Source organism: Thermobia domestica, unplaced genomic scaffold, assembly GCF_964235325.1.
Source record: "Thermobia domestica unplaced genomic scaffold, izTheDome1.hap1.1 HAP1_SCAFFOLD_285, whole genome shotgun sequence".
Classification (NCBI taxonomy): domain Eukaryota; kingdom Metazoa; phylum Arthropoda; class Insecta; order Zygentoma; family Lepismatidae; genus Thermobia; species Thermobia domestica.
The window spans coordinates 100,484-114,994 of NW_027656000.1; the positions used below are offsets into that span (position 1 = coordinate 100,484).

Genomic DNA, 14,511 nt, shown 5'->3' on the forward strand with positions numbered 1-14,511 from the left:
AATATTTGTTGTTTCTACAAAAAGGAGGCGGCAAATGGTGCCGTTACACTGGGTGGCGAATTGCCTAGGGCCGGCGCTGGGTATACCCCGACTTTTGGATCTTCGCTTCCAATCATGCGAATTCATATTATTTAATCCAGTAAATTAGTTTAGGAGGGTATACAGAACAATTGAATAATGGAAATTATGTGAAGTTGTAGACAAATTAATGAAGATATTGTGTTAACTTTTTCTTTCCTCAGCCTGAATTAATTGCTAAACATGGTTATCCCTCGGAAACTCATGTCGTAATAACAGAAGATGGATACATTTTACAAATGCATCGGATCCCTCACAGTCGAAAATCTGTTGAACAAGAGAAGCGACCGGTGGTGTTTCTCCATCATGGAGCACTCAGTGCTTCTTCTGATTGGATCGTCTTAGGACCAACAAATGCCTTAGGTAACTGAAAAAAAAAATCAAAACTCACTATGAATTACATTAGTACGTTCTTATTTGGTTTAATAATACAGCGGACTCTTTTTAATTCGAATTTAGATAATTCAAAATATTCGATAACTCGAACAAAAGTATATTCCCATTGAAACCTCTATTCAAAACATTGGTAAATGAAACTTTTAAATCTTCTGTTTAGATAATTCTAAGTAATATAGAGAAAGAATGTTTATTTTTGGACTGATTGCAAACAGCAGAATACAGCTACAATTGATTTTAAGTTATACAGAGACAGGCGTAAAGAAGTGACAAAGAAGCACAATGTATCTGATGATGAAGAGGGAAGAGGGACACGAAATTACAATCTATCTGATGATGAAGAAGAAAGAGTGATACGGAAATACATGATCATGAAGAGGGAAGAGTGACACGAAAACGAAAATACAATCTATCTGATGATGAAGAGGAAAGAGTGACACGAAAATACAATCTTTCTGATGATGAAGAATGAGAAATGACACGAAAATACAATCTATCTGATGATGAAGAGAGAAGAGTGACACGAAAATACAATCTTTCTGATGATGAAGAATGAGAAATGACACGAAAATACAATCTATCTTACGATAAAGAGGGAAGAGTGACACGAAAACGAAAATACAATCTATCTGATGATGAAGAGGGAAGACTGACACGAAAATACAATCTTTCTGATGATGAAGAATGAGAAATGACACGAAAATACAATCTATCTGATGATGAAGAGAGAAGAGTGACACGAAAATACAATCTTTCTGATGATGAAGAATGAGAAATGACACGAAAATACAATCTATCTTACGATAAAGAGGGAAGAGTGACACGAAAACGAAAATACAATCTATCTGATGATGAAGAGGGAAGAGTGACACGAAAATACAATCTTTCTGATGATGAAGAGAGAAAAATGACACGAAAACGAAAATACAATCTATCTGATGATGAAGACGGAAGAGTGACTCAAAAATACAATCTGTGTGATAATGAAGAAGATACTAGCAATAAGGTTTGGATAAGGTTTTGTCTACAGTCGTACGTTGTGGGACAAACGATAGGAGAAAACGAGATGGACGTAAAATCTTATTAAAACTACGTTGTATAATTTAGTTAAGTAATAGAGGACCCCTTTTTGGAGAGATAGCGGTTAATTTAGAACACCATGTGATGTAATAAATTAACTGCCATTATAAATATGTTCAAAAAATAAAGAAAGAAGAAAGAAAGAAAGAAAGAAAGAAGAGAAAGTTCAAATTCCTTGTACAGTTCGTACGAAAAAACCTGCAGCATGAGCATGTAGGTTTATTCTGAAACTACGCCTAACAGCGCAACAAGAGATGATCTCTGACGTTTCTTACTACATGAGGAGGAACAATGCAGCCCCTACTTTGATACTAGTGTTACCAACCACGGTCACTCTGTCTTACATCATTAATTAAATTGTCACTATGTCTGCACCGAAAAAAGCCTTGAGTAGTGGCAACGTCATTGCGAGCTGTCAGAGACCTTCTTGTCTGCCCTATAACTGGCACGAATCAGGCCAAGAGAAATTTCGGCGTCCTCCCCTGCATACTTATTTTGGAGCAAAAAACTGCGTCGTTTCGCAATAAAGTTACATGCTCATGTTGCAGGTCTTTTGCTGCGAACTGTACAACGCTCCGATTGAATTATGAATAGAAGACTATAGCAATATTGCCTGTTTTGTTACGTTAAACACAAGAATAAGTACAATTCATGTATTTCAGCTCACTCACTGTCAAACAGATCACTTCCTTCTCCCTCCAACGTCCAGTATAGGAGAAAACGGGACATCACTAACATATTGAAATAAGTCATCACATTTCCAAGAGAACGAGATCCTAATTGTAGAAATTTAACTGGCACGTCACTTAATGGAACTGAGAATCTTCCATGCTCCACAGTCTTCCGCTAACCTCTTCGTCTTCACGTACGATTTCCCTGTTTTGATATCTTTCATTAATTGTAGTCTTCTTCAGCCCCTCCCTCTCTCTTTCCTGCACACAATCCCTCTAGCACATCTCTCATAATACAGTGCTTGGGGACACGGCTGCGCAGTGGTAGAGCGTTCACATCTAGTGCTTGGAGTCCCGGGTTCGATCCCAGCTCCCGCCAAGTGAACGTTGTGGTGGACAAGCACCGTGAGCGTGGGTTTTCTCGGGGTTCTCCCTTTCCTCCCACTTTCTTCATTCCACCATTTCATTCATTACTCATCATCACCGTCTCCTTTAGCCTAACCGGCATAATCGTGGGACGTAAAACTCAAAGATTTTCAAAGATACAGTTCTTTCTTAGCCAATGTCCCAACCAGTTTCCTTTCCTCTTTTCAATAACAGCTAAGATTGTTATTTTTTTCCTGCATCATTTTAACACCCTCTGATTCGTTTTTGGATCGAACCAGCGATGTAGAGTCAATAATAAAAGAAAATAGGATATTTTATGTAGAGTTACGTATGAAAATTATTTGCTTTTGTCTACGCCTGTACCCTCTTATATGCAAGGACATAGCAAATGAAAATGGAATGAAATCGTTCAGTTTAACATCCCACAATTATGCCTTTAGGCTAAGGGAGACGATGATTAAGGCAAGTGAATGATAATGGAAAAATTGGTGGAATGAGAATGTAGCATGAAATGGAAGGACTCTGAGAAAACCCATGGACACGATTGTGTTTAAATTGAAATATTTTAGAAAAAGAACAAAAGTTTTCAAGTAAAAGATACAAGTAAGAAACTTCCTTTTAAAAAAACAATCTTGCATCTATGATTCAGAGCAGAATGTAGCTCATGCGAAAAATACACATTGTACATATTTTAAAAATGAATTTACATTAATTATTGAAATTTGGTACTTTACAATAAGCCGTCTATTTTGTAATTATTACTTTACATACAGGCCCGTAGGAAGCCCAAAAATGTACAGCAAACTCTAGGGGTAGCCTGACAGAAGTTAGGGAGGGACCCGATCCAACTATATTATAATTCATTTGCAAGCCTACCTTAAAAATTTAATGGGACCAGTAAAAATTTAGGGCGCGGCCCCTCATGCCTCCCGTGGATAGGGCCTTTTTACATATAAAGGGTGTATACAAGGGTGCCGATTTCTCTGTAAATTTGGGGGGCATTCAGATGCAGAAGGTATATATAATAATGAAGATTTTAAGACAAATTGCACTCAAATTATGCCAAATATTGTATATTCATAAATACAGTAGGGGGCTCGGGCCCCCTCGGGCCCCCAGGATTAGCGCCTTTGGGTGTATATACCACCGACTTTTGGATCTTCCTTTCCAATGATGAGAATTCTTATTATTTAATGAAGTAAATCAGTTTAGAAACGTGCATAACAATTGAATAATGGAAATTATGTAAATTGTAGACAAATTTATAAAGGACACTGTTAACTTCTCTTTCTTTAGCCTGAGTTAATTGCTAAACATGGCTATCCTGCAGAATCTCACTTTGTAACAACAGAAGATGGCTACATTTTACAAATGCACCGAATCCCTTACAGTCGAAAATCTGTTGAACAAAAGAAGCGACCAGTGGTGTTTCTGCATCATGGAGTTCTCTGTTCTTCTACCGATTGGATCGTCTTAGAACCAACAAAAGCCTTAGGTAACTGAAAAACAATTTTTACTATCAATTAAATTCATACTCTCTCATTTGCTGCTCTTCTAATACAGTGGACTCTCCTTAATTCTCACTTGGACTATTCAAAATATTCGAAGAATCCAAGAAAAGTATATTTTCACTGAAAACTCTATTAATAACAATTGTAAATGATCGTGAGTAAGTCGAACTTTTGAGCCTCCTGTTTGAACAATTCGAAATAATGCAGTAAAAAAATTTTTAGTTTTAGACTATTCCAAAGAAAATAATATAGTTATAATTGGTTTTTAATTATACAGAGGCAGCTGTAGGGAAGAGTGACACAAAAATACAACCTATCTGATGATGAAGAGTGACACTAAAATAAAATCTATATGACGAAGAGTGACACTAAAATAAAATCTATCTGATGAAGAGTGGCACGGAAATACAATCTATTTGATGAGCAGGAGGGAAGAGAGGCACGGAAATACAATCTATTTGATGAAGAGTGGCACGGAAATACAATCTATTTGATGATGAAGAGAGAAGAGTAACACGAAAATACAATCTATCTGATGATGAAGAGTGACACGAAAATAAAATCTATCTGATGAAAAGTGGCACGGAAATACAATCTATTTGATGAGCAGGAGGGAAGAGAGGCACGGAAATACAATCTATTTGATGATGAAGGGAGAAGAGTAACACGAAAATACAATCTATGTAATGATGAAGAGGGAAGAGTGACACGAAAATACAATCTATCTGATGATGAAGAGAGAAGAGTAACACGAAAATACAATCTATCTGATGATGAAGAGGGAAGAGTGACACGAAAACGAAAATACAGTTTATCTGATGATGAAGAGAGAAGAGTAACACGAAAATAAAATCTTTGTAATGATGAAGAGGGAAGAGTGACACGAAAATAAAATCATCTGATGAAGAGTGGCACGGAAATATCTGATGAGCAGGAGGGAAGAGAGGCACGGAAATACAATCTATTTTATGATGAAGGGAGAAGAGTAACACGAAAATACAACCTTTCTGGTGATGAAGAGTGACACTAAAATACAATCTATCTGATGAGGAGGAGGGAAGAGTGGCAAGGAAATACAATCTTTTTTATGGTGAAGAGGGAAAAGTGACTCGAAAATAAAATCTTTGTAATGATAAAGAGGAAAGAGTGACACGAAAATACAATCTATCTGATGATGAAGAGAGAAGAGTGACACGAAAATACAACCTTTCTGGTGATGAAGAGTGACACTAAAATACAATCTATCTGATGAGGAGGAGGGAAGAGTGGCAAAGAAAATACAATCTTTTTGATGGTGAAGAGGGAAGAGTGACTCGAAAATACAATATATTTGATGAAGAAGAAGATTACGACAAGACCAACGTGGAATAATGAAACAGCGTGTACCAACCTCATATGAAGTTTGCAAAATGTTTGACAATTTTGAATGAGATTATCTATTCTTAAGACAATCCACTGAATATCAACCAAATGTTACACATAACGTAGTACAGACAATAAACGAAACTGAAGGTTCTGTTGGTTGACTGAAAATAATCCATTCAAACCAAACGGAGATCACGAAATTCTTTAACTAAGAGCATATAATTAAGATTATTACTTGTGTCTGTGAGTTTGTGTGTTAATGCCGTGTATGTGGCTTTGTTGGTTAATTCAGTTTATGTGTGTCTGTGTGTTAATTCAGTGTATGTAGGTTTTTATGTTAATTCAGTGTATGTGAATGTATGCGTTAATTCAGTGTATGTGTCTTTGTGTGTCAATTCAGTGTATATGTGTTAAATCAGTGTATGTATGTTTGTGTGTTAATTCAGTGTTTGTGATTTTATGTGTTAATTCAGTGTTTGTGATTTTGTGTGTTAATTCAGTGAATGTGGGTTTGTGCGTTAATTCAATGAATGTGGTACTTCTATTTTCCATGTTACGTGTGGCTTAATTTATGTACGAATAAATATAGTTTAAGAGATATTGTTCCATGTAAGTCATAATATCCCTTAAGCCCAACATCTACTGCATATAACTTTTTTTCTATGTTTATACAGTAGCGTTGCTCGCTTAGGCATTTAGCAACGCACATTTTTTGATATTTCTAATTTTGGATAATTGGAACATTTTTTTGTGTCTCCTTGGACTTCGAATTAAAAAGACTCCGCTGTATTTCCATTTAATACACTACTACATCTATCATAATAATGGTTACCATTTGTCTTCCATTTGTTTTATCGAAATATTTAATATAAGCATGCACTTTAACAGGTTAAGGTCTAACTAAGTGGTTTCCAACCGGTATATCGCAAAACACTAGTGTGTCGTACAGTCCTATAGGGTATGCCGAGAAATTTTAGAATTTAAAATCAATTTTGAAACAGAGTGTACCAGTCAATGTGCCATTCTAGAATTTGTGCACCAAGGTTTGTCTATAGTTTTTGTCATCTTGGTGTCAGGAATCAGCTCCCAAATGTTGTCGATGTTGTTTTGAAATACCTTGTATAATAAAATTTTCTTTTTATTGAAATTAGAGAATATTCTTCCAAAATTTAACATATTGGACAACTTTCCATATAAAAGGTGTGAATAGAACCTTCCATAAGAGGCTGTTTACCCATTTTCGGTGCATGGCTGCTACATCACCTTCAGCGCGGGAGACCCTAATCAGGCACGTAGCAAGGGGGGTCCGGATCCCCCCTTCGAGACCAGAAATGAAAAAAATTAAGGAAGGATGAAACAAAATGAAATGAGAAAAAGAAGGATCAGCGTTAAAAATTAAAAAAAAATAACTTCAGGAAGCTTTTAGTTACTCTTTCTTATGTGAGGCAGATGTCCTGGAAGAGTCAGGAAATTTGGAATTTCTAGAAAAGTTACAGAATTCTCAAGGGAGATTTGAAGCTTCCGAAAGCATAACGCAGTTGAGTAACAGCGTGGACATATTTTATCATAATTTTTCGTCATCGCATCCTTGCAGTATCAAACATGTTATTTCAAAAACAATTTTCTATTGCTCCTTTAACCCTTAAGGGATCCGATAGTACAATTTGTACCATACTGGTGTTTCATGGTACATTGCCTTATAACTCTTGTATTTGAACTTTTCCGTCCGTTTCTTTTTTGTTTTTCAAGTCTAGAGGCATTCTAGAAGACCTTACGTATGGTTTCACACCTTTTTGCGTCCAGACATAGGACGTGATGACGTCATAATTTTTAAATATATATTTTCTCTTATTAAGCCTATGTTCATTATGTTTTGGCGCTCTTATTTTTGCACATAGAAGATTGAAATTTTCCACAAACATTCAGTCCACCGAGTAGTATTTACCAGATTTTTTTCAGATTTCTGCGTTAAAAGCAGGGGGGATCGAGAGGGACAAAGTGTTGAAAAAAGGGATATTTTTAACAAAAAAAATCCCTTTCTTCGGGATTTTCCCGCCTTAGATACATGATGGAGACACGTGAGTCGTACCGTCTGAAAGGCAGTTCTATTCTGAAGAGAATGATGGGCGAAACATGACCCTAGGGTAATTAGGGATGTCTCAGGAAATTTTTTAGCTGAGATCATGGTCTTTTGTGGTAATTTGGGGCATTGTGGGGATTCTTGATAAAATTTCTCCCGCCCTTAGTATTCAAGATAGAAACTTGAAATTTGGCACACATTCAGCCTGCCAAGTACTATTTATCAGATTTTTTGAGATCTCTAAGTTCACACAGGGCCGCTCCAGAGAGGCCCAAAATGTGAAAAAAATTCCCTGCGAAATTTTCCCTTTGCAATCAATTTTCCCTCTTCTGGTATGTGATATGGGCATGCAAGTGGTATCATTTGAAAGCCAGCTTCATTCTGAAGAGAATGAGGTTGAACCATGATTCTAGGATAAATAGTGACGATGCAGTAGCTGCTTGACTGAAAGTCTAAAAAAAATACCCCCAAAACCCCGGATCCCTTAAGGGTTAACCTATCATTTGGAACCGACAGTAGTTGACGGAATAATAAAAACAAAAAAATTATATGGAAAGAAAGTTCTCAACAGAGAAAGGAACGCAGATATTATAAAATATTTACAAGACATTATTATGTACTTTTTATAATAGTGAATATACTTTTTATAATAGTTGAGTTCATAATGAAAGGAAAATTGTTATATTTGAATACACAGAGGGAGGACGTAAATATTGTAAAATCGTTTTCAATGCGTTACCAATGTTGATAGGAAAGTAGTTTAGGTTGATAGAGCTCCAGGTCCTCCAGAATTTCATGTCAGCCCCCCCCCCCCCCCATTCCCCGTTAAAAATTCTTGCTAAACGAACCAATATATGTTCCAGTAAAATAGTTTAGAATGATCGAGCCCCTGGTGTGATGACCACAGTATTTCATGTCTCGGACCCTTCCCCCCTTCACGAAATCCTGTCTACGTGCCTGCCCGGATTCGATTTCCGGTAGTAGTTTACGTGGTTTGGATAACACGTTAAACTGTTAAATCCACATCTCATATTGGCTCGTTCCTGAACAAGACACTACACTCCAAATCAACGAAACAATATTTGCTCTATGTAAACTCGAAATTTGACAGCCAAGTAAACGGAAAATCAAAGACCTCCATAGGGAGAAGTTTCATATGCTTGCGAGCATAGATGTTCATTTTACTTCGACCTCACTCACCCTCGCCCTCGCGAATGGAATTGTCCATCGCCCTCGCGCGCCCTCACCCTCGCTGTCAAAACTTGTCCTCGCCCTCGCGCACCCTCGCCCTCGCCGTCGAAGCTTGTCCTCGCCCTCGCGGCCAAAATTTGTCCTCTCCCTCGCGCACCCTCACCCTCGCCATCGAAGCTTGTCCTCGCCCTCGCGCACCCTTGCCCTCGCGTCACTGTGGGCGAGGGAACTTGAGGGTGAGGATGCCCTCGAGAGGGCCACCCTCGCGAGAGTGAACATCTCTGCTTGCGAGCAGATGAAGGTCTACCTCAGTGCCAAGTATAGTCAATATCAAATAAATACTGTAGATTAACTGTTCTTGTATTTTTCTTTTACGACAAACCTAATGAAAGGTGAAAATACACCAAATATGTTTTTGGCAAAAAAAATTCCTTCTTGCCTAAATATTTAACACATTTTATCCTCACATTTAAGGCTAATTAAAATACAATAAGCTATATTCTTTACAGCGTATATTCTCTCTGATAGTGGTTATGATGTGTGGATGGCTAACAGCAGAGGAAATACATATTCAAGAAACCACACTACTTTAGACCCAAACGGAAAGGATTTCTGGAAGTTCAGGTAAGTTGCCCATCAATTTATTTATTTTTCTTGTAATTGTTCTCACACCTAAAGTAAAAGAAATTAGTCAGATACTGGAATTGGGAGATGCACTATGTCCACTTCCAAAAGAGGAATTAAACCAAAGATGGGACATACATAATTCACTCATGGATAATATTGAAACTTTTTGCAGTATGTCTACAGGATGTTAGAAATATGTGTCACAAAATTTTGGAAACAGATTCCTGATATCCAAATAAGAAAAAAAAGTTCATATGGACCTGTGCTCAAAAGTGGATAGTTCTGAAGTTATAGGGTACCGAAAATGTGAAACAAGTGAATTTTAAAACTTCATATGGGACCTATCGTAGTCGGACCAAGACATGACTGAGAAACGGGTATGTGAACTATCCAAATATGCATGCTTGAGAATGCTGCAGTACTTGCAGGTTCGATTCCCGGCGGGAGCTCATGTGGTTTGGATTCCACGATAATCAGTAGGTCCCGTCTGATATAGCCTCGCTGCTGAAAGAGACGTTAAACTCAAAATCAACTCAACTCCAGTATTTGCACACCAATTTTTAGAGAGATAGGTGGAGAGTGATCAAGTACTCCCAAACAGCCTCTCGAAAAATGATCGTGCAAGTACCGGAGGTTCTTGAAGATGGATCTTTGGATAGTTCACACACTAGTTCCTTAGTGATGTCTTGACTCGACTACGATCGTCCTGTAATAGTGGAAATATGGGCCTTTAAAGTTCATTTCTTCACGTTTTCGGTATCCTATAACTACAATACTATGCACTTGGGACCACAGGTCCATATGAACTTTTTTCTAATTTTGATGTGAGAAATCTATTCTCGAAATTTTGTGACAATTTTTGTAACACCCTGTAGATTATAAGGTAAACGGTTCGTTAGTTCTTTGCATAATTTCACGACAGAGGAAATATGACGGCACGGCAAGTTGTTCTCACAGTCGATATTCAGATTTGATATACTCAACAGAGTTTCAAAGTCCTATCCTAAATACCTTTTAAGTCACTGTTTACTAAAAATTATGAAGTTTATCAGAACTTGCAACAGCGTCGTTGAATCAGAATTCTCACTTTTCAAAGCCATTTGTCACCATCTGAACTTCATGCAAAATCGATTTCAAACATTTAATACATAACCTATTAGCAATATCAGAATACATGTTATGCGGCATTTCTACTGTGTAACAATACTGTATTAATTGCTCCCACTCAACAAGAATTCTAATTGCTGCTGGTTCTATTGAAAGCCACCGAGTTATAGTCGAGACGTTCTATTGGTCCCCAACCGGCTTCCTTTCTACTCAAGCAGAAAATTTACCCTAACCGCCCTCATAAATAACACTCCAAATAAGCTAGTATTGCCACACTTGGTACAATAGTACCAAATTCAGCCATCTTTTTTATTCTTTTGGACAGGGAGAGGAAGTGCACCAAAATACACGTTTTTTAATGAGGAGGTTCAATGTTTGCCCACTAGAGTGCAGTGCTGCATGTGTGGAGACACCTTTCTTGCTTTCAAGAAGTTGTAACATCTAAATAGTAAATGGAAAGATCGGGTTGCAAGGTTTTTTTTTTTAATTTTTTTTTATGACAGCTACAAGATTCATTTAACGTGGCATCTTGCTTTCAAGAAGTTGTAACATCTAAATAGTAAATGGAAAGATCGGGTTGCAAGGTTTTTTTTTTAAATTTTTTTTATGACAGCTACAAGATTCATTTAACGTGGCAATGTGGCCTTACTTTACCACATATCCTCCTTATTTTCAACGGCTTTTCATTGTTGATTGAATTATACAACTTCTTATATTGTAATTGATTTTTGGATGAATGTTGAAACCGATCATATGTTTCATTAATTAGGAATTCAATGTTTCTTGGAACAGGTTTGAATAAACGACACGATTTAAAAGCACATTCGAACAGTCTTTGCTGTAAACCCAACCACTGAGGTGATACTCAGCGAAAGTCGAAAATTTACAAAAAAAGAAAACTCAAATTTTAAAAGCTTCTATCTCGCAAAGTATCACAGCTACAAAAACGGTATTGATTAAATTACAGCAAATTAAATTTTAAATAAAACAGGTTCGAACACTTTTGTTATAAACCCTACCATTGGGGCAATATTCAACGGTTTTTTAAAAAGAAAATTAAAAGTCAAAAGTCTATAAAATTTGTATCTTCAAAAATATTAAAGCTCTAGAAGCAATATTGAGCTTAAGTTGTAGGAAAATAAATTTTAAATAAAAACAAATTCGAATACTTGTTGCTCTAAAGCCTGCCGTTTGAGAGATATTCAGCGATTTTCTGAAAGAAAAGTTGAAAATTTACTTAAGAAATATATCATTCTTTAAGGTGGATCATCACCCGGAAATCAGTACATATTTTAGCTCATTGCCTTAACTACTGCGCAATGAAACGTTACATATTATAAATATTGTACTATAAGATAGAGTAACGTTTCAGCTACAGCACAGGACACTGATTCATTTGGTTGTGTCTCCTGATATCGAAAAATGTAAGAAATAAAAGAAAATATTTGATTCGTTTTACAATGAACACACAAAATGGCACTTGCTATTAGATCTTACTAGCAGTGCTTCGTTTTATGAAATGTTTATTTGTATGTGTAGTAACGATCTTACTACGAAATAGATATATTATTTGACCGTTTTTCGTGTTTTGTTTCATATTTTATTAAAATATTAATTTATATTTAAGGAAATAGATTTTGAGACGAAACTTGCGCAGTACGCCATAATGTGCTGTTGCTAAATTTGTAAGTTTACTGTAGTAGTCACAACAAGAAAATTCCTGGATTCTAGCATTGCAGTTCGAGAAGCGGAATTGCGGTAAGGGTCGAAAACTAATTTCTCCAGTAAGTATCCAAGCAGAATTCCGTCAGTAAACACTCGACACTATCTGGAACGCCGCATTATTCAAGCATCGTTTAGCATAGCACCGGGAACACCTAGTGATCCACCTTAAAGCTTGTACCTCGCGAATTATTAGTGACAAAAGCGATATTCAGCATAGATTAAGCAAATTAAATTTTAAATAATAATAATAAAAACATTCGAACATTTTTTGTTTGTAAACCCTTTAATTGGGGTAATTTTCAGTGAGTTTTAGAGGAAAGGTCGAAAAATCTTGAAGAATACAAGGATAGCGTCGTGTTTCGAGATGGCGAACCCAAAAGTCGGACACCTCCTTTTCAATTGATTGTACTGATACTGTATAAGAACAAAGCAAAATTTGTAGCTTTACTCCGATCAGTCACGATTCTGGCTAATATTTGTTCTAACCCACCACACTATAGGTAGCTGGAGCGATTGTCTCAGATTAGTTTGTAAATGGAGTTGTTGTTGAATTGAGTTTAAAGTCCCGTTCAACAACGAGGCTATAAGAGACGTGAACACACTAATTAACGTGGAATTGAACCAGGGTCTCGCACGGCAAAGGCGCGTACACCGAGTTCGTTAATGAAGTAAATCCGTTAATATCTGAACTGGTAACGGTGACTTTAAGGTGGATCACTATGTGTTCCCAGTGCTATCCTAAACGCTGTTTAAATAGTGTGGCGTTGCCAGATAGTGTCGAGTGTTTACTGATGCCAGATAATAAAGGAAGTAATCATGGAATTCTACTTGGATACTTACTGGAGAAATTAGTTTTCGACCCTTACCGCAATTCCTCTTCTCGAACTGCAATGCTAGAATCCAGGAATTTTCTTATTGTGACTACTACAATAAACATACAAATTTGGCAACAACGCGTTCTGGCGTTCTGCGCAAGTTTCGTTTCAAAATCTATTTTCTTAAATGTAAAATAATATTTAAATAAAATATGAAACAACACGAAAAACGGTCAAACAATATATCTATTTCGTAATAAGATCGCTACTTTAAAATACTTTACACATACAAATAAACATTTCATAAAACGGAGCACTTCTTGTAAAATCTTACAGCAAGTGCCATCTTGAGTGCTCATTGTAAAACGAATCAAATATTTTGTTTTATTTGTTACATTTTTCGATATCAGAAGACAACCAAATGAAATAGTGTCTTGTGTTGTAGCTGAAACATTACTCTATCTTATAGTACAATATTTATAATGTGTAACGTTTCATTGCGCAGTAGTTAAGGCAATGAGTTAAAATATGTAATGACTTACGGGTGGTGATCCACCTTAACTATGGATATTCTTACCCCTTTTCATTTACAAAAAATGTACGTTTCGCAACGAGTTGAAAGGTATGGGCGAAAATATTATATGGGATGAACCTAAATGATGTGCGCAAACTCCGGGAGGTGATTCGTGATGTCAAAATACAAAATTCCTCTTGCATGTTGTCGAATTTCGCCTTGTGTACGGGTGACAGGGGTACCAACTTGGAATCGACAATCGAATCCTGACAACTGGAACAGAACAGAAAGATGTAAAGAACAGAAAAGGGACTTTTTGTCTTCTTTTGATATTACGAATCATCTCCTGGAGTTTATGCAGACTTTTCAGGTTCATCCTGTATATTCTTAGTTGTTATTCACACACAAGACCATTCATTGATAAATGTATGATTTATCTCTTTACTGTAGAAGAGTTTAATTACATTTAACTTCCTTTCCTTTTTTTAAATTTCAGTTTCAACGAAATTGGGTTGTACGACCTACCTGCTGAGATCAATTACATTTTGAGGCTAACAGGTCAAAGAAGAATTCACTACGTCGGTCATTCGATGGGTACCACAGTAGCACTGGTGTTGTTATCCGAAAAGCCTGAATTCAACAAGAAGATTAAAACGCTCAATTTATTAGCACCCGTTGCACGAATGACTTACCCGACGTTTGCATTTCGGTTGCTGTCCGTCTTCCATAAACAACTGGAGGTAATTTTTTTTTTTAATTTTCTAATTGTTATGAACCAGGGATAAATAACCTTGGAGGTAATTGAAGTTGAAATAAGCAGTATATACGTTGCTATTAACTGCATGTGTGTCATTGTTACGAGCACCTGTTTCAGCGTTATAACAGTAGATATAATATCCTACTGATCACTGTATTTCTACACTGACAAAAAAATGTAGGTGGCTTACTTAAAAAGGTAGGTTAT

The 14,511-nt window shown here is 36.6% G+C and overlaps 1 protein-coding gene across 1 annotated transcript in view; it reads left to right on the plus strand.

The window, feature by feature from the left end:
* The first annotated feature begins 279 nt into the window (after positions 1-279).
* The window catches only part of LOC145676676 (lipase 3-like), a 38,344-nt gene continuing 24,112 nt past the window's right edge, over positions 280-14,511 (plus strand). Inside the window, exons 1-3 of the mRNA XM_081747520.1 lie at positions 280-441; positions 9,269-9,383; positions 14,044-14,287. Of these exons, the coding sequence (XP_081603646.1) occupies positions 318-441; positions 9,269-9,383; positions 14,044-14,287 (483 nt within the window). The 5' untranslated portion in view covers positions 280-317. The remainder of the gene's footprint in view (positions 442-9,268; positions 9,384-14,043; positions 14,288-14,511) is intronic.